This window comes from Tachyglossus aculeatus, chromosome 5 (genome assembly GCF_015852505.1).
Source record: "Tachyglossus aculeatus isolate mTacAcu1 chromosome 5, mTacAcu1.pri, whole genome shotgun sequence".
NCBI classification, from domain to species: Eukaryota; Metazoa; Chordata; class Mammalia; order Monotremata; family Tachyglossidae; genus Tachyglossus; species Tachyglossus aculeatus.
Window position 1 is genome coordinate 39,251,450 of NC_052070.1, and position 27,367 is coordinate 39,278,816.

At 48.3% G+C, this 27,367-nt stretch overlaps 1 protein-coding gene across 1 annotated transcript; it reads right to left on the reverse strand.

Moving 5' to 3' along the window:
- Window positions 1-667: 667 nt before the first annotated feature.
- Window positions 668-18,519, reverse strand: CDK7 (cyclin dependent kinase 7). The gene is made up of 12 exons (XM_038746517.1): window positions 18,441-18,519; window positions 14,038-14,097; window positions 11,162-11,195; window positions 10,154-10,221; window positions 8,589-8,657; window positions 7,387-7,497; window positions 5,873-5,991; window positions 5,405-5,504; window positions 4,251-4,337; window positions 2,856-3,005; window positions 2,035-2,182; window positions 668-971 (listed from the first exon to the last, which is right to left on the reverse strand). Exons 1-12 carry the CDS (start codon window positions 18,504-18,506, stop codon window positions 943-945), a joined length of 1,041 nt encoding a protein of 346 aa, XP_038602445.1. The 5' UTR covers window positions 18,507-18,519; the 3' UTR covers window positions 668-942.
- Between the last annotated feature and the right edge of the window lie 8,848 nt (window positions 18,520-27,367).

A 27,367-nucleotide genomic window follows, 5' to 3' on the forward strand; every position in this document is an offset into this window, starting at 1 on the left:
CACAATTCCAGAATCCAACCCCTTCCTCTATAATCAAACTGGGGCAGGCAGTCGGGGAAGGGAACGGGAACTTGAGCCCTAGCCCCCTCCCTGGCCTTTCATTCAGTCGTATTTATTGAGCGCTTACTGTGTGCAGAGCACTGTACTAAGCGCTTGGGAAGTACAAGTTGGCCTTAGCCCTGGTGCCCTAGAGCAGAGGCCTGACAGTCAGAGCACCTGGGTTTCCAACCCTGGCTCCATCTCCTATCTGCTGTGTGACCTTGGGAAAGTCACTTCACTTCAGTGTCTCAGTTCCTTCATCTGCAAAATGGGGATTCAAAAATCAAACATTTTCAAAATGGACTGAAAACCAATTCTCCCTCCTACTTAGGCTGTGACCCGTCATGTGGGACCAGATAACCTTGTGTCTATTCCAGCGCTTGACACGTAGAAAGTTCTTAACAGATTACACTATTATTATATTATTATTATTATTAATAACTGCTGGGGCATCCGTACCACCCCTTACCCACCTCCACCACTTGTCAGCTATGTGACTTTGGGCAAGTCACTTCACTGTCTCAAGTTACTTCACTTCTCTGTGCCTCAGTTCCCTCATCTGCAAAATGGGGATTAAGACTGTGATCCCCACGTGGGACAACCTGATTACCCTGTATCTTACCCCAGCGCTTCGCAGATAGTAAGCGCTTAACAAATACCATCACGATTACTAGAACGCATGAATTGTAGGCGCCTGATTCCTCAAATCTTGCTGCTTAAAAATAATTTTATTTAAAAATAGGCTCAATAAAATAAACTACAGAAAAGTTTTACATATCTTACATGTGTAGAATATTTACAAATTCTCTTCTCTCCAAAATTCATCCCAGATTCAGCATTTTCCCATCATTCTCTTTTGTCCATTGCATTAGCAGGTTCGGTACTGTCCAGTGTCCACAGTAATTAAAATATCAGCTTCTTGGGTAGTCCTCCTGAGGGGAGAAACGGAGAGAATTCTCCTTTCAGGGCCGTGATGTGAACTGTTTTTTAGGGTGGGAAATCCCTGTCGGTCTGCCTGGCTTCCCTGTGGGATCATCATCATCAATCGTATTGAGCGCTTACTGCGTGCAGAGCACTGTACTAAGCGCTTGGGAAGTACAAGTTGGCAACACATAGAGACGGTCCCTACCCAACAGTGGGCTCACAGTCTAAAAGAGGGATAGAGAAGCAGCGTGGCTCAATGGAAAGAGCACGGGCTTTGGAGTCAGAGGTCATGGGTTCGTATCCCGGCTCCGCCACATGTCTGCTGTGTGACCTTGGGCAAGTCACTTAACTTCTCTGAGCCTCAGTTCCCTCATCTGTAAAATGGGGATTAAGACTGTGAGCCCCGCGTGGGACAACCTGGTCAATTTGTATTTCCCCCAGCGCTTAGAACAGTGCTTTGCACATAGTAAGCGCTTAATAAATGCCATTATTATTATTATTATTATTATCCCCTCCCCATTTCCGTCCAAGCACGACGGGCCTCTTTCGGCGAGCTTCTCCGTGCTCAGCCGGCGCCTCTTGGAACAAGCGCTTAGCACGGAGAACACCCGGAGAGACCTCACGAAGAGATTTTTAGATCCCCCGGATCTAAAATCCCCTTCAACTCCTGGTACGTGGGGTGACCACGTGCAAGGATGGGCGAGGAGACTTGGTTATCTGACCTGGCCGCACGCTCCGAGCAGAAAGAAGCTGTTCTTCCCCCGAACTGCACTATCGCTCTTTAAATTAATCCACAAGGGAGGCTGGGGGAAACACAGCTCCTGCTGGGATATGCCGGCATCTCCTGCTGGGATATGCCGGCATCTCCTGCTGGGATATGCCGGCGTCTCCCGCTGGGATAGGCCGGCGTCTCCTGCTGTTTGGAGCGGCAGTGTCCCAATCATTACACTTGCGCGTGTACGGACTGTCCTTTCTGCCCCGGTTCCGACCTTGGCCCCCCAGCCCAGCGGCGCTGAGGCCGGGCCCACCGAGGCTCCCCGGGGGTCGGTTTGGCGTCGCCGCGGGTCTCACCTTGCTCCATGGCCTCGGCTCGCTTCCGCTTGGCCGCGGCGGCCGGGTGCTGGGACTCTTTCAGGGCTTCGGGGGGGCAGTTGGGCCTCGGGAGGTGGCACCCTGGGGTGGGCCCGGGCCTGTTGCTGAAGTACTTGGTTTTTAAAGCCTGGGGGGAGAGAACAAGACCCGGCCGGTGAGGCGGGGGGAAAGATGAGTCACGGCGGTGCCTCTGCCCGCTGGCACCCAAAGCCCTGTTGGCCTTTTAGATGGTGATCGATAGCCCTCAAATGCCACCGGGCTTTGAGGGCAAACCCTCTCTGGGGGTGCCGGGGGCCTCTGTGGCAGAGTGTTAGGGACAGACGCAGTGGGCCTGGTCACATCTGACTCCCCACTGCTGCGTCCTCCGGTCCCAGGCCCTGCTCCCTTCACCAAAGAGGGCAAAACACCCGGGCTACAGGGAGAAACCGCCCTGTGAGCCATCAGAGTCCGCAGTCAGGCCGTGCTGCTTTAAACTCCAAATCAGGGCTTCGGCTTCTAGCCATTCATTCAGTCGTACTTACTGAGCACTTACTGCGTGCAGAGCACTGTGCTGGGTGCTTGGGAGAGTACAACCATAAACGGGCTCATTCCCAGACCACCACCACGAGGTGGGGGGAAACTAATAGTAATAGGACAGCTTCTCCCTTTGCGGTTGGTGGATCGGCCCAGAGAGCCAGAAAAACCACGGTTCCTTTGTGGGGGAACACGTTGTCGCTACTGTCCCCCTGCTCACCACAGTGTCCCGCCCAGGGCAGGCGCCCCACCCTTCACCTCCCCCTCCCCATTCCCCACGGCGGTACCTGTGTGGCAGTGACGCGGGCGCACGGATTGAACAGGAACAGGTCCTGCAGGAGGTCTAGCAGGTCGTCTCCTGCCGCGCTGAAGATATGGGGGAGCGGGGTGCCGGGAAAGCTCTTGAACGTCACGTAATCCGGAAGACTTGTCATGCCCTGCCACGGGGAGGGGCAGAAGGCGAGTAATGGTCGGTCAGCGGTCAAGCCGCCCAGTGCAGGCCGGGACACACCAGGCAACATCCCCCCGCCCGCCACTTGAAATCCCTTCCCTCCCCACATCTGACACATCGCAGCTCTCCCCGCCAACCTTCAAAGCCTCCCTAAATTCCCACCTCCTTGACAAGCAGCATGAAGGGAGTCCGGGCCTGGGAGTGAGAGGATCTGGGTTCAACTCCTGGCTCAGCTTTTTTTTAAAATGGTATTTATTAAGCTCTTCTGGTGTGTCACTGTTTTGATCCTCCCCCCTCCTATTGAGACTGTGAGTTCCATGTGGGACAGGAACTGTGTCCACCCTGATAATAATAACGATGGTATTTGTTAAGCGCTTACACTAGGTGCAAAGCACTGTTCTAAGCGCTGGGGAGGTTACAAGGTGATCAGGTTGTCCCACGGGGGGCTCACAGTTTTAATCCCCATTTTGCAGATGAGGTAACTGAGGCACAGGGAAGTGGAGTGACTTGCCCAAAGTCACACAGCTGACAGTTGGTGGAGCTGGGATTTGAAACCATGACCTCTGACTCCAAAGCCCGTGCTCTTTCCACTGAGCCACCCCAGCGCTTATTATTATTATTATTATTGCTATTATTACATTATCCCCACAAAGAGAGGGTCAAATCCTTTCCACAATACTGCCTCTTGTTTGGGCTTACAGATTCACTGTGCTAAGCAACTTATGAGAACACAATATGACAGAATCAGCAGACACAATCCTTCCCTTAATGCGCTTACGGACTATAATAATAATGGCATTTATTAAGCGCTTACTATGTGCAGAGCACTGTTCTAAGCGCTGGGGAGGTTACAAGGCGATCAGGTTGTCCCACTGGGGGGCTCACAGTCTTAATCCCCATTTTACAGATGAGCTGAGGCACAGAGAAGTTAAGTGACTTGCCCAAAGTCACACAGCTGACAATTGGCGGGGCCGGGATTTGAACCCATGACCTCTGACTCCCAAGCCCGTGCTCTTTCCACTGAGCCACGCTGCTTCTAGGGAGGGAGGGAGACATCCAGACATTAATATAAACAACTGAAAATATATATTTTAAACATATGTACAGAAGTGTTGGATTGGCCCCAGGAATCTCAGGAAGGGAAATTCGCGACGCCCCACGCCAAGGCATTCCAAAAACTTGTGAGCTCAAGTTCACCCAAACAGACTGCAGCCCTCAGAGGGCAACTTACAGGCCACTGCTCTTCCGTCGGCGTGCCTAACGTTTCAAATATCCGCGTTAGCTGATCAAGGTCTGAATCTCCTGGCAAAAAGGGAACCTGAAAATGAAGCAAATATAAAACCAGATATTAGAGGAGAGAGGATAGTGTCATCATCGAGAACGTAAGTATTTACTGACCTATCTACAGTACTGTTTGGGGACCTGCAGAAGTAGGAGACCCAAGTCCCCACCCTCAAGGAGTCCAGTGAGAAAGAAGAGTTCTGAGTGAAATACAATTATGCAGGTAACTGACAGAACTCAGCGTTGAATGGCCAGACAACCTCTGACCCAACAGGTTAGAGCACACAAAGCTTCTACTGCAAGCTTTCATGGAAATCAGATGTTCCAGGATTAATTTCTAGATTTCCAGAAGCATCGTGGCCTAGTGGAGCACGGACCCAGGAGTCAGAAGACGTGGGTTCTATGCCCAGCTTGGCTATTTTTGACAACGAGTGTTCTGGGTAGCGGAATTCATGGCAAATTTCTACCCACGTCAAGTTAGAGAGACTTTCCTAGCTACGGGAACATTGATTGGCACACTGACTCCAGGCTCTTTGATTCAGTCAGATCAGTCCATACAGCCCTGAGGTCATCTTGCAAAGTGCATATCTCTCTCACACACACACACACACACACACACACACACACACACTATATATATATATATGTATATATATATATATATATATATATATATACATATGTATATATATGTATGTATATATACTAACAAAACACAAAATGTGCCAAATTTAGTGACATCGTGGTTTGGACAAGGTTGGAAACAATCAGGTCTGAAGCATACCCTGAGTTTTGCACATAGTAAGCCCTTAATAAATGCCATTATTATTATTATTATTATTATTATTATTATTATTATTATTTGCCTGCTGTGTGACTTTGGACAAACCACTCAACTACTCCATGCCACAGTTCCTTTAGTAAAATGGGGAATATGTGTTCCCCCACCTTCTAAAAATGGGATGTGTGCCCCACGTAGGAGGGGGGCTGTGTCAGACCCGATAATCTCGGCGCACAGTAAGTAGTTGATAGATACTATCACTGAGAGGGTTCTGAGCAGTTAGAAACCAATGTTCCGGTGGTTTACTTAGGTCCAAAACTTACCCGGAGAAGCAACTCTGCCAAGATACAGCCAACGGCCCACATGTCCACGCCTACACCGTACATCCTTGCTCCAAACAGCAGCTCAGGTGCTCGATACCATCTGCAGGGTAAACGGGCACATTGTTGGATGGAGGAATTTGACCTACAAGGCCTAGGGTGAAAAACCGATGGACAAAGCTTTCTAAAGGCACGGTTGGGACGAAAATGCATCCGGGAGGACTACAAGACCAACTCTTCTCCCATGGCTTTGAAAGAAGATCTATCAATCTTGGACTGTGTCCAACACTCCAAAGCAGACACACACACACGTGGGAGAGTTCACATTCAATTCATCGCATACACACACACACACACACATGCACGCTGGACAGTTCACATTCATCGCAATGTCTGTGTTCGCTGGCCAGTGTGTCCGTAGGGAGGTCTGCCCTGGAACCCTGACCCTATCACTGATGTGGACGTTCTCACCTCGTCACGACCTGATGCGTGTAAGCTCTATTCGGGCTTCCAAAAGACTTCGCCAAGCCAAAGTCGGCCAGCTTTAAGACGCCGTTTTCGTCCAGCAGCAAATTGTTCGGTTTGAGATCCTGGCGGGAAAGAAGGGAAACACCTCAGCAACTTACTCTGATTGCTGGGCCTTGGAGAGACCAACCGGGATCCCGCTAGACTCTTCGGTTCACTGAGTGTCCAGGGGGTTCCCATATTCTCTGGGATCCCTTCTTATTCTTCCCCCACCTTGAGGCCCAAGGTGGCTCATTAATTACAATTACGCTAAAGATCCCCCGGAGGGAGGCTTCTCGCCAGTGGAGGATAGTAGGGTGAGTGATTGTGAGCGCTATATGGGAAAAGGACTGTGGATGATCTACTTATCTTGTTCCAAACTCCTATCTATTCCAATGCTTAATAGATACCGTCGTTAAGAGACAGCAGGGAAGGAGGGAAGAGGAGGACTGGTAAGACATGGAGAATCCAGGTTATATTGGTGTAGCAGCAGCACTAGTGGGAGTAATGGCATGTATTAAGTGCAGTACACATACTAAGCTCTTGGGAAGTACAGCAAGGCGCTTTCATGTTAATGGGGAAATGGACATAAAAACACTGACAAAATGTGCAATCAGAATAAATCAAACTGAACACGCATATAGATGTTGAGTGCTGAGAATATACATCTGCACACAGTTAAAATAGACTGTAAGCTCGTTGTGGGCAGGGAACTTGCCTACTAACTCTGTCGTACAGCGCCTAACAAATGCCATCATTATTATTACTCTCCTGAGCGTTTAGCACAGTGCTCTGCACATATTAAAGCTCTTGAGAAGTACCACTTAAGATACAATAGACTGTAAGTTAAATTCACACGTTTAAAGTTGAGACTATGGAATTCGCTGAATTAAGGTGGCAGTTTTTAAAAAATAATAATGACGAGAATACTGCAAAGAAGAAAATCTATTAAAATACTATACTCAATCCAGGCTGCTTATCTTCAGTCAGAGACGGTTTCCCAATTAAACAAGACAAGAGCACATTAAGTTGGAAAAACATTAAAATCCCCATCATTTCTCGCCAGTGTCCATTCTTTGATGGCCTAACCTCTCAGGGACCCAAAGAGGGCTCTAATCTCCATCTGCTTCTTGGTTTTCTCCTTGAGAACTAGTTCCCTGAATCTGTCCCAGAATTATTTTTAACTCCATTCTGTTGTACTTGGCTTCTTTTTTTTTTTTTTTTTTAAAAAAAGGGGGTCACGGGCAGGGACAGGAAATGCAAGCCCATATGGCAATGGCCCAATTTGTATCCACGGCCATGACACTCTGGTTTCCCAGGTGCACAACCAAAGACAGAGACCACCCAAGTGTCAAGTCTCCCGGGGGGTCCGTGGGCCAGGCTGCCACCCCCAACTCCCTCCCCTCTCCCTTGCGACACACACCCTCTCCTCCCTGTTGAGCCGTCAGCGCGGGCCCGAACCGTAGCCCGGGCTAACTTACCCTGTGTAGGATCCAGTGTTGATGAAGGTATTCCAAGCCTTGCAACGTCATCAGCATGTAGGCTTTGATATGAGCCGGCGTTAGCACCAGACTGTTGTCCTTGATGATGACCTGAAGGGAAGAACAGACACTCTGTGGACACAGGCAGTGCCCCGGCGCCTGAGCAAACCCCCAGTCGATAGATCCATCAACTAACTTCTGTGTGCGGTGCTCACTCAGAAGAGTACCCCAGATTTAGAGTACAGGATCCCCACTCTCAAGGAGCAGATGGGCTAATGGGAGAGAGATCCGCTTCGACCGAAGGGATCGCTATCACCCGTCCAAGATCGTAAGCTCTTTGCAGGCAGGGATCGTGTCTACCAACTCTACTGTAGTTTTATTCCCCCAAGACTTAGTGCAGTACTCTGCACAGTTAGTGCATGGTAGATACTACTGACTGATCAAAAGGAGCACCAGTGAACTCAATTGGCAAAAGGAAACCCAGTAAGGCCAGGTTTCTCTGTGGATGCCCAGACTGGCACCTGATGTCCCCATTTGGCACTTTTTCAGTTGCCCTTATAATAATTGTGGTATCTGTGAAGCGCTTATTACATGTCAACGTATTCCATTATATTGCTCTGGGATAGATACAAGATCATCAGGTTCTACCTGGGGCTCACGGTCCAAATAGGAGGGAGTACTGAATCTCCATTTTGCAGTTGAGGGAATAATAATGACGATAGTGATAATTGTGGTTTATGTTAAGCCCTCACTAGGTGTCAGGCACTAATTATGGTATTTGTTAAGCAGCAGGTACTGGAGTGGATACAAGCGAATTGGGTTGGACAGATGAGGTAACTGAGGGCCAGAAAAATAAAATAACCCAGCAGACAAGTGGAGGAGCTGAGATTAAAACTCATGACCCTCGGATTCCCTGGCCTCCCAGTCCAAACTCACAAAGTCTTGTTGCTTCCCTTTATGTTTGTAAGCAGGACGGGCCCCCGCCCCAAAAGTCGCAACTATAGCACCCCGAATGAGTAGCGCCCCTCCCCACATTCCTGGGAGGCAGGGAGCATGCTCTCCCTTTGACAGGGAAGAAATCCGAGGCCCACAGCAGATATGTAGCCTACCCTAGGGTCTGCAGCAGCCCAGGGGCAGAGACGCGATTCTCCCGTCTCCCAGCCCACACGTCGGACCCTTTGGGAGTCCTGAACAGATCTTACCTCTAAGTCAGTTTCCATAAAGTCAAAGACGAGACTAATATTGGATTTGTGCCCAAAAGCATCGAGCAGCTGCAAGAGAAAGACAGCCAAAATGAGAAAAGGTAGCCCCTTTTCCCCCTTAGCCTGGGGGTGCGTCAGCCCACTGCCCAACCAAATTCTTGAACGGTCATCACGGCCAGAGACAGGAGAGAGTGGGCAGGATGTTCTCTGCCCATAATGAGCTCCTCCTGCAGACCTGCAAGTTGCTTTGGCCTGGACATCTAATTCCCCCCTCGGTCTGGCCCGGGGCAGAAGCGGTAGCACAGAGTGGGCACCAAAATGCAACGGGGGCCTTGCTTTTCTGACCAGTTCCACTTGACGTTCTCCTCCTCTGTTCACGCCACTGTCCCTCTGTCCCTACTGCCTCGTGAACGATTACTTTTCCAATTCAATGACATCATTTCGGGTTTCACTTCTTCTTCCCAAAAGCAACCCTTCTCCACTTTGGTGACATTTAAGATCACGTTAGACTCTCACCTGGGTATTCTCTCCCAGCACTTAGTACAGTGATCTGCCGTAATTAATAATATAATGCCATATAATAATTATGGCATTTGTTAGGCGCTTACTACGAGCCAGGCACTGACCCCACGTGGGACAACCTGATCACCTTGTAACCTCCCCAGCACTTGGTACAGTGCTCTGCCGTAATTAATAATATAATGCCATATAATAATTATGGCACTTGTTAGGCGCTTACTACGAGCCAGGCACTGACCCCACGTGGGACAACCTGATCACCTTGTAACCTCCCCAGCACTTGGAACAGTGCTTTGCACATAGTAAGCACTTAATAAATGCCATTATTATTATTATTATTATCATTATTACTAAGCGCTGGGGAGAATACAAGCAAATCGGGTTGAACATGGTTCCTGACCCACGTGGGGCTCACAGTCGCAACCTCCATTATATGGATGAGGTAACTGAGGCACAGGGAAGTGAAGGTCACACAGCGGACAAGTGACAGAGGCAGGATTAGGACCCAGGTCCTTCTGATCTGGCCAGTGCTCAATCCCCTAAACCACGATGCTTTTCTTCACTGATAAAAAATATATTGCCCAGGACCGAACTGAGTCTAGGAGTCCCTTGTGCGACTCTCCTTTGTACGCTCCAGTGCTTCGAGCAGTGCTTGGCAATTTGTAAGTGACAGGAGACCAGAAGCTAGCTCCCCGCGGGAAGGGACAGGCCCACCAACTTTATTTTATTTTACTTTCTCAGGAGCTTAGTACAGTGCCTGGCACCCAGTAAGCGCTCAATAAACACCGGAGAGAATGACTGATTGATGCTATGGGCATGTCATGATAATGCGCAACGTCCCATTCCATCCTCCCTCCAGGCGGGCAAGAGTAACTGTCACATTAAGGAGGGGGCCCGGTGTTAGGCTGAAGACAGGCCGGGAACCGAGAATCACTCAATGGTATTTACTGAGCGCTTACTACGTGCAGACCACCGTGCCAAGATCTTGGGAGAGGACAGCAGGACATGCTCCCCGCCTGCCACGAGCTTATGAAAGTCCCACTCACCCCGATGATATTCGCATGGCTCAGCTCCTGCAGCAGTTTGATCTCTCGCAAGGCTGTTCTGTTGATCCCTGCAATTGAAGAGTGATTGATGAAAAGGGAAAACTTGGCTTGGGTGACCCAGCCACCCTCCCCCGGACTCACCACCCTCACGGACACATCAGCCGTTTTGTTTTTTGTGTCGTTGACAAATTTTCCATGGTTGGGCTGGAAGAATGCTGTCATTTGGCACAGATGAGACCCCCGCCCAGAGCGGAAGCCCTCGTTCCTCTGGAAAAGGAAGGCCCTCTCTCATGAGCACTAAAGTTTTAGGGCACGGGCCAGATCGTGGGCAGGGAATGCGTCTGTTTTTAGCACTTAATACAGTGTTCTGCGTAAAGTAAGCTCTCAATAAATGCAACTGAATGAATGAATGGTCCCAAGATTGTCAACTTGACTACACATACAGACTCTGGAGGACAACCGATCATCAGTATTTATTGAGCACAACCCTAAACCCTAAGGACAGTACAGCAGACTTAGCCCTGCCCTCAAGGAACTTTCAACTTAGCATGAGGCCTTGATGATTTTCTCGTAGTTGCTCCAGCAGGGGGATGGGAAAGGGGGAAGGAAGGGAGTGGGGAGGCAGAAGGAACTCATTTGAGCTACAGTTCCCCAAGGATAATAATAATAATAATGATCACGGTATTTGTTAAGTGCTTACTCTGTGCCAAGCACTGTTCTAAGCGCTGGAGTAGATATGAGGTAATCAGGTTGTCCCACATGGGGCTCACAGACTTTATCCTCATTTTACAGACGAGGTGACTGAGGCACAGAGAAGTGAAGTGGCTTGCCCAAGGTCCCGAAGCAGACAAGTGGCAGAGCTGGGATTAGAACCCATGTCCTCTGACTCCCAAGCCCAGGCTTTTGTCACTAAGACATGCTGCTTCTCTATCTCACAAGACCCTTCTACATTAATCAAACCTACTCGGTCCAGTTGACCCACTCAGTAATCCACAAATCCATACTTACCATCTTTGGCTTCTGATCTGTGCCCCAATTTAATCTGTAAAAAAAGTCACACACACACACAAATTAAACACTCTTATTATCCCCACTCTGTTTCGCAAGGAAAGGAAAAGTAGAAACAGCATCAGGAGCTGCACACAAACATGACAACGGAGCTAAAGAACACTTTTGTGTGTATGGTGTGGTTGGGACAATGGGTCCCATGTGGCTTTTAATAATAATAATAATAATAATTACAGTACTTGTTAAGTGCTTACTATGTGCCAAGCACTGTTCTAAGCACTGGGGTATTTACAAGCTAATCAGGCCCGTGCTCTATCCACTAAGTCATCTGCTATGCACACATGCATTTAACAAAATCCACTATCAGGAAATTAGATGGCTGGAGTGAGCTAATTTGGTCCTATTTCAGCCCAAGGCCTTAATCATCATCATCATCATCATCATCATCAATCGTATTTATTGAGCGCTTACTGTGTGCAGAGCACTGTACTAAGCGCTTGGGAAGTACAAGTTGGCAACATATGGAGACGGTCCCTACCCAACAGTGGGCTCACAGTCTAAAAGTCTTAATCACTCTCTTCCCCAAGCAAAGACCTTAGACCACGAGCTCTGGCCATGAGGGTCCCAGCACACGGTAGATTGCGCCGATATTTTTACAATCTTCTCTGGGTTTACAGTGGCAAGATCTTACCCTTAACTGCTCGGTTGAGGGTCTTCTCAACTCTGATATAGGATGGGGTGGGGAGAGGTTAGTCATGGAGGGCTTCCTGGAAGAGACATGGTTTCATAAGGGGTTTGAAGAAGGGTAGAGCAGGGCCCTGCTCCATATGAAGGGGTTTTCCAGTAAGGGAAATGAGAGTGAGGCCCAGTGAGTAGGATGATATTAGAGGAGAGAAGTATGTGAGCTGGGGGATAGTAGAAGAGGAGCAAGGAAGCTGGTGGGTAGAGCACGGTCTTGGGAGTCATGACCTGGGTTCTAATCCCAGCCCTGCCTCTTGTCTGCTGTGTGACCTGGGGCGAGTCACTTAATTTATCTGGGCCTCAATTAACCTTATTTCTTAGTGGGGATTAAGACTGTGAGCCCCATGTGGGGTCCAACCTGATTAGCTTCTATCTATGCCAGCGCTTAGTAGAGTGCCTGACATTTCGTACGTCCTTAACAAATACCAAATACCAAAAAAAGAAGCTCCAATCTCAGATTGTCGTTGGCAGTGGAAAGTTAGAAAGGAGTTTTGAGTCCTGGAGAAATTGGACAGGATGCCATCTGACAAAGGGAAAAACAGCCCAGAAGAAATGGAGACGGTATCTACCTCAGAACTTAGTACAGTGCCTGGCACATTCATTCATTCGTATTTACTGAGCGCTTACCGTGTGCAGAGTAAAGTGCTCCGCACACGGTAAGCGCTCAATAAATACGACTAAATGAATGAATGCAGAGCACTGTACTAAGTGCTTGGGAAGTACAATTGGCACACACCACCAATGCTTAACAAATACCACATTAAGTGGTGGCAGACACCGTTGCCAGACACTGAACATGGGAACAGTAAACACGGTTTCCATAAACATGGTCTACAAAGGGTTTTTTTTCACCTTGTCTAAGAGCTGAAGGTGTGAATCCAGCTATAGGTGGGACCAAGTAGCTCGATGTTTTGGGCCCCAGAGCTAGATTTAATTCCAAAATTAGCACCCCTAAAAATAAAACACTCGGCTAAATCCTAAATTGTTTAGCTAAATTAAGGCATCTTAAAACCCCCAAATTTATTCATGTGAATTGGTTTTGCAAAATGCATCTTTAGGTTAAACTGAAACTGGACTCCCCCCCACCCCCCCACCATATTGGGCTGGTCTCCAGCTCAACAGGGTGATAAATGGGTGCATTATCACAGCCAACAAGAGGAGAGGGGAGGAAGGGACAGTCCTGCCTACCCACTGCGGGTCGGTGTTACTATGGTGACTTGGCCTGGACACACAAAATGTCATTCAAAACACTCTGAACTGGGCCACAAACCTAGGCCTGAATTTGCAAGCTAACCCATCACCTACACACGCAAGTGGCCCTTTCTCAACAATTTTCCAGGCAGGGGAAATGGCAGGCTGCATGAATCACTCTGTCTTCTTCAGCATCCCTATCCTCCGGCCCCCGCCTCCTCCCGCCCTGCTGCTTGAGAAAACAAACAGGGAGAACACTAGGTCAAGACTGTCTCGGACAGGGGCACCGGGATTCTTGGAGAAACCGAGAGCTGGTTGTATTCACAGTCATCAACGCTCACGGTTGGGACAGCTACCGTGATATTTTTAATGACATTTGTCAGGTGCTTACTATGTGCCAGGCACTGTATTAAGCACTGGGGTAGATACAAGCTAATCAGGCTGGATGCAATCCATGGGGCTCACAATTTTAATCCCATTTTACAGATGAGGTAACCGAGGCACAGGAGTTGAGTGACTTGTCCAAAGTCACACGGCAGACAAGTGGCGGATCAGGGATTAGAACCCGGGTCCTTCTGACTTTCAAGGCCTGTGCTCTAGCCACTAAGCCACCTTCCCCGCTCCATCCCAGACTCTCTCCACAAAAGACCACAACCTCTCCCCTCCAGTGATCTCTCTGGGACCCCTCATCCATAAACTCTCGAACTCGCCACCACTTTTCACCTTCCCCGCTCCATCCCAGACTCTCTCCACAAAAGAGCACCACCTCTCCCCTCCAACGGTCTCTTTGGGACCCCTCATCCATAAACTCTCGAACTCGCCGCCACTTTTCACCCACACAGTAAGCCAGGGGAAGCTTCCACGGGTTTCCTCTAGATTAGACGAAGATAAAGATGTGTCCCCCTCACCAAGGGAAGGACGAAGACCTGAAAGCAGCAACTCACCTTTTTAATGGCCACGATCTGGTTGGTGTTCTTGTCTCTTGCTTTGTAAACTGTGGCAAACTGGGGGAGGAGAGGAGGAAGAAAACAGGGTGAGGGGCACGCGGGCTAGAAATCGGGCGGGCGAGCCCTGGGCATTCACAGGCTGCACTGTCACCCAACTCCACCCCGACGGAAAGACAGTGAGCTCGGGCTGAGCTCATTCTTTCAATCGTATTTACTGAGCACTTACTATATGGCAGAGCACTGGACTAAGTGCTTGGAAAGTACGCTACAGTGATAAAGAGACTCAATCCCTGCCCACAACGGGTTTACAGTCTAGAGGGAGGGGAGATGGACATCAAAACAAGCAAATAGAGCAAGTAAGATGTAAGCAAACATGTTGTCTACCATCTCGGTTCTACTGTACTCTCCCAAGCGCTTAGTACAGTGCTCTGCACCCAGTTAGCACTCAATCTTTACTGACCAAAAGCAGCAGACACATTCCCTGCCCTGTCTAGAGAGGACTAGCAATCGATCTATCACTTGGCCCCCTTTTTTCACCTCTCCCCCACCCCAAAGCCCTTATCAGAAATAATTAAGGTACTTGTTAAGCGCTTACTAGGTGCCTAGCACTCCTCAAAGCACTCGGGTAGATACAAGCTTAATCAATTTGGACAAAGTCCCTGTCCCATATAGGGCTCACACTCTTAACTCCATTTTCCAGATGAGGGAACTGAGGCCAGGTAACTTGTCCAAGGTCCCAAAACGACAAGTGGCGGAGCTGGAATTAGAACCCACGTCATTCTGATAGCTCTTAATGGTACTTGTCAGGCACTTACAATTTCATATTATAAAATTACAGATCGGTAATTTATTTGTATTAATGTCCATCCCTACCGTAGACTGCGAGCTCGTTGGGGGTAGATGCTGTACACTTAGTACAGTGCTCTGCACACAGTAAGGGCTCAATAAATACAATGGATTGCGATTCACTGAAACCCTGGGTTGCCTGGGTCTCTTGCAACGTCAGGGTCGCCTGACCCTACCCTACCCTTACTATTCATTCATTCAATCGTATTTATTGAGCGCTTACAGTGTGCAGAGCACTGTACTAAGCGCTTGGGAGAGAACAATACAACAATAAACAGGTACATTCCACAATGAGCTTAGAAGGGAAGAGACAATCAACCCTCCCCCTTCAAAGCCCTACTGAAGGCTCACTGCCTCCAGGAGGGGAGCTCCTCCTCCCCTCCCCATTATTATTATTATTATTATTAGTGATAGCATTCATTAAGCACTTACTATGTGCAAAGCACTGTTCTATGCGCAGATTACCGTTATTATTATCATCACTATTATTATTACATCGCAGAGCACTGTTATTATTATTATTATTATTATTATTATTACGTGGGACAACCTGGTGACCTTGTATTTCCCTCGTTATTATTATTAATAATAACAATCAGCAGTCAGGGAAGGCCTCCTGGAAGAGATGATAATAATGATGATGGCATTTATGAAGCGCTTACTATGTGCACTGTTCTAAGCGCTGGGGAGGTTACAAGGTTGTCCCACGGGGGGCTCACAGTCTTCATCCCCATCTTACAGAAGAGGGAACTGAGGCACAGAGAAGTTAATAATAGCAATAATGATGGCATTTATTAAGCGCTTACTATGTGCAAAGCGCTGTTCTAGGCCCCATTTTACAGATGAAGGAACTGAGGCACAGAGAAGTTAATAATGAACTTGATTGCATTTATTAAGCCCTTACTATGTGCACTGTTCTAAGCGCTGGGGAGGTTACAAGGTTGTCCCACGGGGGGCTCAGTCTTCCTCCCCATAATAATAATGATGGCATTTATTAAGCGCTTACTATGTGCACTGTTCTAAGAGCGGGGGAGGTTACAAGGTTGTCCCACGGGGGGCTCACAGTCTTCATCCCCATTTTACAGAGGAGGGAACTGAGGCACAGAGAAGTTAATAATAATAATGGCATTTATTAAGCGCTTATTATGTGCACTGTTCTAAGCGCTGGGGAGGTTACAAGGTTGTCCCACGAGGGGCTCACAGTCTTCATCCCCATTTGATGGAGGAGGCAACTGAGGCCCAGAGAAGCGCAGTGACTTGCCCAAAGTCACCCAGCTGACATTTGGAGGGGCCGGGATTTGAACCCATGACCTCTGACTCCCAAGGGGGTCAGCGTGGCTCAGTGGAAAGAGCCCGGGCTTTGGAGTCAGAGGTCAGGGGTTCAAATCCCAGCTCCGCCAATTGTCAGCTGTGTCATTTGGGGCAAGTCACCTCACTTCTCTGTGCCTCAATGACCTTATCTGGAAAATGGGGATTAAGACTGTGAGCCCCTGTGGGACAACCTGATCACCTTGTAACCTCCCCAGCGCTTAGAACAGTGCTATTATTACTATTATTAATAATAATGATGGCATTTATTAAGCGCTTACTTTGTGCACTAAGCGCTGGGGAGGTTCCAAGGTTGTCCCACAGGGGGTTCCCAGTCTTCATCCCCATTTGACAGATGAGGGAACTGAGGCCCAGAGAAGCGAAGTGACTTGCCCAGAGTCACACAGCTGACAGTTGGAGGGGCCGGGATTTGAACCCATGACCCCTGACTCCCAAGGGGGTCAGCGTGGCTCAGTGGAAAGAGCCCGGGCTTTGGAGTCAGAGGTCATGGGTTCCAATCCTGGCTCCGCCACTTGTCAGCTGGGTGATTTGGGGCAAGTCACCTCACTTCGCTGTGCCTCAGTGACCTCATCTGGAAAATGGGGTTTAAGACTGTGAGCCTCTGTGGGACAACCTTATTACCCTGTAACCTCCCCAGCGCTTAGAACAGTGCTATCATTCCTATTATTGATAATAATGATGTCATTCATTAAGCGCTTACTTTGTGCACTAAGCGCTGGGGAGTTTCCAAGGTTGTCCCACGGGGGGGCTCCCAGTCTTCATCCCCATTGGACAGATGAGGCAACTGAGGCCCAGAGAAGTGAAGTGACTCGCCCACAGTCACCCAGCTGACAGTTGGAGGGGCCGGGATTTGAACCCATGACCTCTGACTCCCAAGGGGGTCAGCGTGGCTCAGTGGAAAGAGCCCGGGCTTTGGAGTCAGAGGTCATGGGTTCCAATCCCAGCTCCGCCAATTGTCAGCTGTGTGATTTGGGGCAAGTCACCTCACTTCACTGTGCCTCAGTGACCTCATCTGGAAAGTGGGGTTTAACACTGTGAGCCCCCCGTGGGACAACCTTATTACCTTGTAACCTCCCCAGCGCTTAGAACAGTGCTATCATTACTATTATTAATAATAATGATGGCATTTATTAAGAGCTTACTTTATGCACTGTTCTAAGCGCTGGGGAGGTTCCAAGGTTGTCTCACGGGGGGCTCCCAGTCTTCATCCCCATTGGACAGATGAGGCAACTGAGGCCCAGAGAAGCAAAGTGACTCGCCCACAGTCACCCAGCTGACAGTTGGAGGGGCCGGGATTTGAACCCATGACCTCTGACTCCCAAGGGGGTCAGCGTGGCTCACCGGAAAGAGCCCGGGCTTTGGAGTCAGAGGTCATGGGTTCAAATCCCAGCTCTGCCAATTTTCAGCTGTGTGATTTGGGGCAAGTCACCTCACTTCTCTGTGCCTCAATGACCTCATCTGGAAAATGGGGATTAAGACTGTGAGCCCCTGTGGGACAACCTGATCACCTTGTAACCTCCCCAGCGCTTAGAACAGTGCTATTATTACTATTATTAATAATAATGACGACATTTATTAAGAGCTTACTTTGTGCACTGTTCTAAGCGCTGGGGAGGTTCCAAGGTTGTCCCACGGGGGGCTCCCAGTCTTCATCCCCATTGGACAGATGAGGCAACTGAGGCCCAGAGAAGCGAAGTGACTCGCCCAAAGTCACCCAGCTGACAGTTGGAGGGGCAGGGATAATAATAATGATAATAATAATAATAATAATAATGGCATTTGTTAAGCGCTTACTATGCGCAGAGCACTGTTCTAAGCGCTGGGGGGGATACAAGGTGATCAAGTTGTCCCACGTGGGGCTCCCAGTCTTCATCCCCATTGGACAGATGAGTGAACTGAGGCTCAGAGAAGTGAAGTGACTTGCCCAAGGTCACACAGCAGACATGTGGCGGGGCCGGGATTCGAACCCATGACCTCTGGCTCCCAAGGGGGTGGCTTTGGAGTCCTCCAACTGTCAGCTGTGTGATCTGGGGCAAGTCACCTCACTCCTCTGGGCCTCAGTGGCCTCATCTGGAAAATGGGGATGAAGACTGGGAGCCCCCCGTGGGACAACCTGATCACCCTGGAATTTCCCCAGCGCTTAGAACAGTGCTGTGCACATAGTAAGCAATTAATAAATGCCATCATTCTTCTTCTTATTTCTATGTCCGCGGGGTGTCCCTCACCTGTCCTTCCCCGAGGAAGTCGAGCTTCTCGTAGCGCTTGGCCCGCGACTTGCCGTCGAGCGCCATGGAGGGCGTGGGCGGGGGGCGCGCGCCGGGCGCAGGCCGGCCGGCCGGGCGGGGGGAGGGGCCGCCGCCCTCGCCGCCACTTCCGCCCGGCCCGCCCCGCGCGCTCATTGGCTACTAGCCGCCCCCGCTCGGCCGCCGGCCAATCGGAGCGCTCCGCGGGCCCTAGCAACCGGGCAGGCTTCGCCCGCAACTGCCGCGTCACGTGGCGCGAGCCGCCTTCGCCGGAAGTAGGCCCGAGGCCTTTCCTGAGGCCTTTCCTGAGGAAACAGACGGCCTCAACCCCCTCGCCCTGGCCCGAATTTAAGCTCCATGGCGGGCGGTTCACACCCCTGAGTGTCACGGCTTAACACCTCCTCCCACCTCACCCCCCAGTTCATTCATTCAATCGTGTTTATTGGGTGCAGAGCACTGGGCTAAGCGCTGGGGAAGTACAAGTTGGCAGTTCCTTGTTGGCGCCTCCTTAGGCCGTTCCCGGGGCAACGGTTGCCACGGACGCCGCGTTAGGCCGCGGGGCATTTCGGGACAGAGTCGGGTTCATTCATTAAGTCGTATTTACTATAATAATAATGGCATTTATTAAGCGCTTACTATGTGCAAAGCGCTCGGGAGGTTACAAGGTGATCAGGTCATCCCACGGGGGGGGGCTCACTGTCTTAATCCCCATTTTACAGATGAGGGAACTGAGGCCCAGAGAAGTGAAGTGACTTGCCCAAAGGCACACAGCTGACAACCAGTGGAGCAGGGATTATTGAGCGTTTACGGTGTGCAGAGCACTGTACTAAGCGCTTGGGAAGCACAAGTTGGCAACATATAGAGACGGTCCCTACCCAACAGCGGCTCACAGTCTAGAAGGGGGAGACAGACAACAAAACATATTAACAAAATAAAATAAATAGAATAAATATGTATAAATAGAGTAATAAACATTCATTCAATCGTATTTATTGAGCGCTTACTGTGTGCAGAGCACTGAACTAAGCGCTTGGGAAGCACAAGTTGGCAACATATAGAGACGGTCCCTACCCAACAGCGGGCTCACAGTCTAGAAGGGGCAGACAGACAACAAAACATATTAACAAAATAAAATAGAATAAATATATATAAATAAATAGAGTAATAAACATTCATTCAATCGTATTTATTGAGCGCTTACTGTTTGCAAAGCACTGTACTAAGCGCCTGGGAAGTACAAGTTGGCAACGTATAGAGACGGTCCCTACCCAACAGTGGGCTCACAGTCTAGAAGGGGGAGACGGAGAACAAAACATATTAACAAAATAAAATAAATAGAATAAATATGTACAAATAAAATAGAGTAATAAATATTCATTCATTCAATCGAATTTATTGAGCCTTACTGTGTGCAGAGCACTGTACTAAGCGCTTGGGGAGTACAAGTTGGCAACATATAGAGATGGTCCCTACCCAACAGTGGGCTCACAGTCTGGAAGGGGGAGACAGACAACAAAACAAAACATATTAACAAAATAAAATAAATAGAATTAATATGTACAAATAAAATAAATAGAGTAATAAACATTCATTCAATCGTATTTATTGAGCGCTTACGGTGTGCAGAGCACTGTACTAAGCGCTTGGGAAGCACAAGTTGGCAACAGAGACGGTCCCTACCCAACAGTGGGCTCATAGTCTAGAAGGGGGAGACAGAGAACAAAACATATTAACAAAATAAAATAAATAGAATAAATATGTACAAAAAAAAATAAATAGAGTAATAAATACGCACAAACATATATACATATGGTGCTTTGGGGAGGGGAAGGAGATAAGGCGGGGGGGGGGGGGGATGGGGAGGGGGAGGAGGAGGAGAAGGAGAGGAAGAAGCCCTAAGGGGCACCATCATGATCTGTTCTTTGTTAATAATAACAATAATAATAATGATAATGGTATTTGTTAAGCGCTTACTATGTGCAAATCTAAGCCCTTACTATGTGCAAAGCACTGTTCTAAGCACTGGGGTGGTTACAAGGTGATCAGGTTGTCTCACGAGGGGCTCACAGTTTTAATCCCCATTTTACAGATGAGGTCACTGAAGCACAGAGAAGTTACGTGATTTGCCCAAGGTCACATGCTGACAGTTGGCGGAGTCGGGATTTGAACCCATGACCTCTGACTCCAAAGCCCGTGCTCTTTCCACTGAGCCAAGCTGCTTCTCAATAATAATAATGACGGCATTTATTAAGTGCTTACTATGTGCAAAGCACTGTTCTAAGTGCTGGGGAGTTTACAAGGTGATCAGGTTGTCCCACAGGAGGCTCACAGTCTTAACCCCCATTTTACAGATGAGGGAACTGAGGCACAGAGAAGTTGAATGACTTGCCCAAGGGAGGTTACAAGGTGATTAGGTTGTCCCACGGGGGGCTCACAGTCTTCATCCCCATTTTACAGATGAGGGAACTGAGGCACAGAGAAGTTAGTAATAATAATTATGATGGCATTTATTAAGTGCTTACTATGTGCAAAGCACTGTTCTAAGCGCTGGGGAAGTTCCAAGGTGATCAGGTTGTCCCACGGGGGAATCACAGTCTTCATCCCCATTTTACAGAACTGAGGCACAGATAATTTAATAATAATGATGATGGCATTTATTAAGCCCTTACTATGTGCCATGCACTGTTCTAAGCGCTGGGGAGGTTCCAAGGTGATCAGGTTGTCCCACAGGGGACTCACAGCCTTCATCCCCATTTTACAGATGAGGGAACTGAGGCACAGAAAAGTGAAGTGACTTGCCCAAAGTCAAACAGCTGACAACTGTCGGAATCGGGATTTGAATCCATGACCTCTGACTCCAAAGCCCGGGCTCTTTCCACTGAGCTACGCTGCTTATCATAAAGTGTGTTAGGCGCTTGCTCTGTGCCATACATTTGATTTTCGCTTCACCCGCATTCATTCGATTGCATTAATGATGGCATTTATTAAACACTTACTATTCATTCATTCATTCAATCGTATTTATTGAGCAATTACCGTGTTCAGAGCACTGTACTAAGCGCTTGGGAAGTACAAGTTGGCAACATATAGAGACGGTCCCTACCCAACAACAGGCTCACAGTCTAGAAACGGGAGACAGACAACAAAACCAAACCTGTAGACGGGTGTCAAAACCGCCAGAATAAGTAGAATTACAGCTAGATGCACATCATTAACAAAATAAATAGTGTAGTAAATATGTACAAGTAAAATAAAGAGTAATAAATCTGTATAAATATACACAAGTACTGTGGGGAGGGGAAGGGGGTAGGGCGGGGAGGGACCGGGAGGAGGAGAGGAAAAACGGGGCTGGCTCTGGGAAGGCCTCCTGGAGGAGGTGAGCTCTCAGTAGGGCTTTGAAGGGAGTATAAATAATAATAATAATAGCATTTATTAAGTGCTTACTATGTGCAAAGCACTGTTCTAAGCACTAGGGAGGTTACAAGGTGATCAGGTTGTCCCATGGAGGGTTCACGGTCTTCATCCCCATTTTACAGATGTGGCTACTGAGGCCCAGATAATTGAAGTGACTTACCCAAAGTCACACAGCTGACAATTGGCGGAGCTGGAATTTGAACTCATGACCTCTGACTCCAAAGCCCGGGTTCTTTCCACTGAGCCACAAAACAGTGCTTGGCACATAGTAATCGCTTAACAAATACCATTATTATTATTCGTTGAGCGCTTACTGTGTGCCATTCATTCATTCAGTCGTATTGAGCGCTTACTGCGTGCAGAGCTCTGTACTAAGTGCTTAGCACTGTACTAAGGGCTTGGGAGAGCACACTGTAACAACAAATAGGCACATTCCTGCCCACAGTGAGTTTACAGGCTAGAGGGGGAGACAGACATTAAATCCCGGATCCGCCACTTGTCAGCTGTGTGACTTTGGGCAAGTCACTTAACTTCTCTGTGTTAAATCTCTGCAAGTCACTTAACTTATAGTTCCCTCATCTGTAAAATGGGCATGAAGACTGTGAGCCCCACATGGGACAGCCTGATTATCTTGTATCTACCCCAGCGCTTAGAGCAGTGCATGGCATGTAGTAGGTGTTTAACAAATACCATCATTATTATTCTTATTATTAATACAAATAGATAAACAAATTAGATATACATACATTTATGTACATATCTTTATTATAAAGTATTTATTCATATAAAACTGTCTCCCCCTTGCGTGGCTCAGTGGAAAGAGCCCGGACTTTAGAGTCAGAGTTCATGGGTGCAAATTCTGTCTCCACCAACTGTCAGCTGTGTGACTTTGGGCAAGTCACTTCACTTCTCTGTGCCTCAGTTACCTCATCTGTAAAATGGGGATGAAGACTGTGAGCCCCCGTGGGACAACCTGATCACCTTGTCACCTCCCCAGCGCTTAGAATGGTGCTTTGCAGGTAGTAAGCGCTTAACAAATGCCATCATTATTATTATTATTATGGGCAGGAAACGTGTCTGCTAATTAATTCATTCAATCGTATTTATGGAGCGCTTACTATGTGCAGAGCACTGTATTAAGCTAATTCGTGGCTCAGTGGAAAGAGCCCGGGCTTGGGAGTCAGAGGACATGGGTTCTAATCCCGACTCCGCCGCTTCTCAGCTGTGTGACTCTGGGCAAGTCACTTACCTTCTCTGTGCCTCGGTTACCTCACCTGTAAAATGGGGATTAAGACCGTGAGCCCCACATGGGATAAGCTGATCACCTTGTATCCTCCCCAGAGCTTAGTACTGTGCTTTGCACATAGTAAGCACTTAACAAATGCCATCATCAGTGCTTAGAGCAGTGCTTCAGCGTTTAGAACAGTGCTTTGCACATAGTAAGTGCTTAATAAATGAATGGCCTAGTGGATAGAGCACTGGCATAGGAGTCAGAAGGACCTGGGTTCTACTCCCAGCCCTGCCACTTCTCTGCTGGGTGACCTTGGACAAGTACATTCACTCCTCTGGGCTTCAGTTCCCTCATCTGTAAACTGGGGATACAATGTGAATCCTAGTGGGACAGGGACTTCTTCCCACTTATTTTGTATCTACCCCAACGTTTAGAATAGTGCCTGGCACATAGTAAGAGCTTAAATACCACAATTACTATTATTAAACATTGAATAACAATAACCATGAGAATAATTCAAAGCTAGAACTGTCTTTTCTAGGAAGCCTTCCCTGATTAATTTCCAACATTTCCTCCTGTCTACTAAACAGGCATTCCTCTCCTCAGCAGTTAGGTGCACAAGTATATTCAACTGTACATGAAATATTGCATTTGCCAATTTCCTCCTGACCTGTTTGTACTACCACCTGTTAGGCTCTTGTTCTTCCTATCGCTGCCACACTTTGTGAATCATTTTTGTCTGGATCCCCCTGACCTAGTAATAGTAGAAATAAGAGTATTTATGAAGTGCTTACTGGGAGCAGAGCACCATACTATGCGCTGGGAGAGAATATGCAGATAAGAATTAGACACTGTCCTTATCTCTCCGGGGGCTCACGGGGCTGAGAACATGTGTCTTGCCTTTGCTGTACCCTCTCAAACACTTTGTTTAGTATGTCACACACCAAGAGTGTGAGCCCTATGTAGGACAGGGACTTTGTCCCACCTAACTTGTATCTACCCCAGTGCTTAGTACCATGCCTGGCATGTAGAGAAGCAGTGTGGCTCAATGGAAAAAGCCTGGGCTTTGGAGTCAGAGGTCATGGGTTCAAACCCCAGCTCCGCCAATTGTCAGCTGTGTGACTTTGGGCAAGTCACTTAATCAATCAATCAATCAATCAATCGTATTTATTGAGCGCTTACTGTGTGCAGAGCACTGTACTAAGCACTTGGGAAGTACAAGCTGGCAACATATAGAGACAGTCCCTACCCAACAGTGGGCTCACAGTCTAGAAGGGGGAGACAGAGAACAAAACCAAACATACTAACAAAATAAAATAAATAGAATAGATAGGTACAAGTAAAATAAATAGAGTAATAAATATGTACAAACATATATACATATATACAGGTGCTGTGGGGAAGGGAAGGAGGTAAGGCCAGGGGGATGGAGGGGGGAGGAGGGGGGAGAGGAAGGGGGGGATGGAAAGGGGGACGAGGGGGGAGAGGAAGGGGGGGGCTCAGTCTGGGAAGGCCTCCTGGAGGAGATGAGCTCTCAGTAGGGCCTTGAAGGGAGGAAGAGAGCTAGCTTGGCGGATGGGCAGAGGGAGGGCATTCCAGGCCCGGGGGAGGACATGGGCCGGGGGTCGATGGCGGGACAGGAAGGCACTTAACTTTTCTGTGCCTCAGTTACCTCATCTGTAAAATGGGGATTAAGACTATGAGCCCCCTGTGAGACAACTTGAGCACCTTGGAACCTCCCCAGCACTTAGAACAGTACTTTGCAAGTGCCATTATCATAATTATTATTCAACACTAAACAAATACACTTTAAAAAAAGACAAACAGCTCTCATCAGCCATCTTTTTGATAAATCATTTTCATTGTATCCCGTGTTGCTCATTAGGGGCCGATCAGGGGTGCTGTGAGGGCCCTCGGGCCCCTGGGAGAATCCCTGGAGTCATCAGGGATTGATGCTGATGACCTGACTGTTCCAGCAGGAAGGACACATGGGGACCCTAGGGAGGGGAGGGGACACAACTTGGACATAGTCACTGCCCCTCTTGAAGCTCAGAGACTAAGTAGCAGGGAGAACAAGTGCGTTATCCCCCTTTTACAGATGAAGAAAATGAATCACAGAGAAGTTAAGTGACTCACCCACGGTCACAAGGCTGGTAAGTGGCAGAGGCAGGATCAGAACCCAGCTCCTCTGATTTCTAGGCTCATGCTCTTTCCACTAGGCCACCGTGCTTCTCATCTGTAAATGGGGATCATGTTCCTTTGTTATTTTTTTAATGGTATTTGTTAAGCTCTTACTATGTACCAAGCGCCGAAATTCTTCTTCAAATGCTATGGGTCAAAAACAAGTTGATGGCGACTCCATGGACACGCCCTCTTCAAACATCCCATCTTCTCCATCCATAGAAATTTCTTGATAAAGAAAGGGAAGGGGTTTACCATTCCCTTCTTCTGTGCAGTACAAACCTTGAGTCTCTGCCGTTGTCTTTGATCAATGGTTTGATCACTCGATCATCTGCCTTAGACCCTTTCCCAGGCCACTGCTGCCCAGCACAGGTGAATCGACTTTGACGCTTCAGCTTAGACCTTTCCATTATGGGTAGCCCCATAAGGCGTAACATTAAGTTTCATTAGCGTACACAAACTCTCCTGCCGTGATAAGACGTCGATCCTTAGGAGAGGAGAGCGTTGAGGAAGATCTAAAATAATCAGATTGGACACAGTCCACCTGGGGCTCCCAGTCTTCATCCCCGTTCTACGGATGAGGTAACCGAGGCACAGAGAAGTTTAGTGACTTGCCCCAAGTCACACAGCAGACAAGTGGTGGAGGCAGGATTAGAATCCAGACCCTCTGCTTCCCAGGCAAGTGCTCTTTCCTTGCTGCTTCCTGTCTACTCCTCCCTCAGACTGAGCCCCCCAACTGGGACAGGGAATGTGTCTCATCTGATTGTATTCTATCCCAGTGCTTCTCACAGCGCTTAGCACGTAATAAGCCCTTACCAGATCCTGATCACAATTGAATTTTTGTGTCAGTTTCTACAGTTTCTCCCCAGTCCAGTCCCTAGTTAAAAGCAGTGTGGCCTAGAGGAATGGTGGCTTGGGAGTCGGGACACCTGGGTGCTTCTCTCTGCTTTGCCAATGGCCTGCTGGGTGACCTTGGGTAGATCATTTAACTTTTCTGGGCCTCGGTTTCCTCATCTGTAAGTGGTAATGAAATACCTGGTCTTCCACCTTCTTAGACTGTGAGACCACCCCTACACTCACCCCACATATTGGACGGGAACTGTGTCTGCTCTGATAACAATAATAATTATGGTATTTGTTAAGCGCTTACTATGTGCCAAACACTGTTCTAAGCGCTAGGAGAGATACACAGTCTTTTAGACTGTGAGCCCACTGTTGGGTAGGGACTGTCTCTGTATGTTGCCAACTTGTACTTCCCAAGCGCTTAGTACAGTGCTCTGCACACAGTAAGCGCTCAATAAATACGATTGATTTATTGACTGATTACAAGGTAATCAGGTTGCCCCATTTGGAGCTCACAGTCTTAATCCCCATTTTTGAGATGAGGTAACTGAGGAACAGAGAAGTTAAGCGGCTTGCTCAAGGTCACACAGCCGACAGGTTGCGGAGTCAGAATTAGAACCCACGTCCTCTGACTCCCAAGCCTGTGCTGTTGCCACTAAGACACGCTGATGACCTTGTACCTATCCCAGCGCTTAATAAATACCATCTTTATTATTAATGCCACCACCACAGGCGAACATGAACATGAAGAAGCAGCATGGTTTAGTGGATATAGCACAGGCCCGGGAATCAGAGGACCTGGGTTCTAATTCCACCTCCACCCATGTCTGCTGTGTGACCTTGGGCAAGTCACTTAACTTCTCTTTGCCTCAGTTCCCACATCTGTAAAATGGGGATGTGTGAGAGCCCCACGTGGCACAGGGACTGTGTCCAATCTGATTAACTTGTATCTACCCCACTGCTTAGAACAACGCTTGGCACATAGTAAGTGCTTAACTAGTTTGCTGTGTGACCTTAGGCAAGTCACTTCACTTCTCTGTGCCTCAGTTCCCTCACCTTTAAACTGGGGATTGAGACTGTGAGCCCCACATGCGACAGGGACTGGGTCCAACCTGATTTGCTTATATCCACCCCTGCGCTTAGTACAGTGTCTGGCACATAAATAAGCTCTATTTAAGAGAGCTTACCAGAATTTGCATTATTATTATTATTATTTGCAAGTACCACTTGTCTGCTGGGT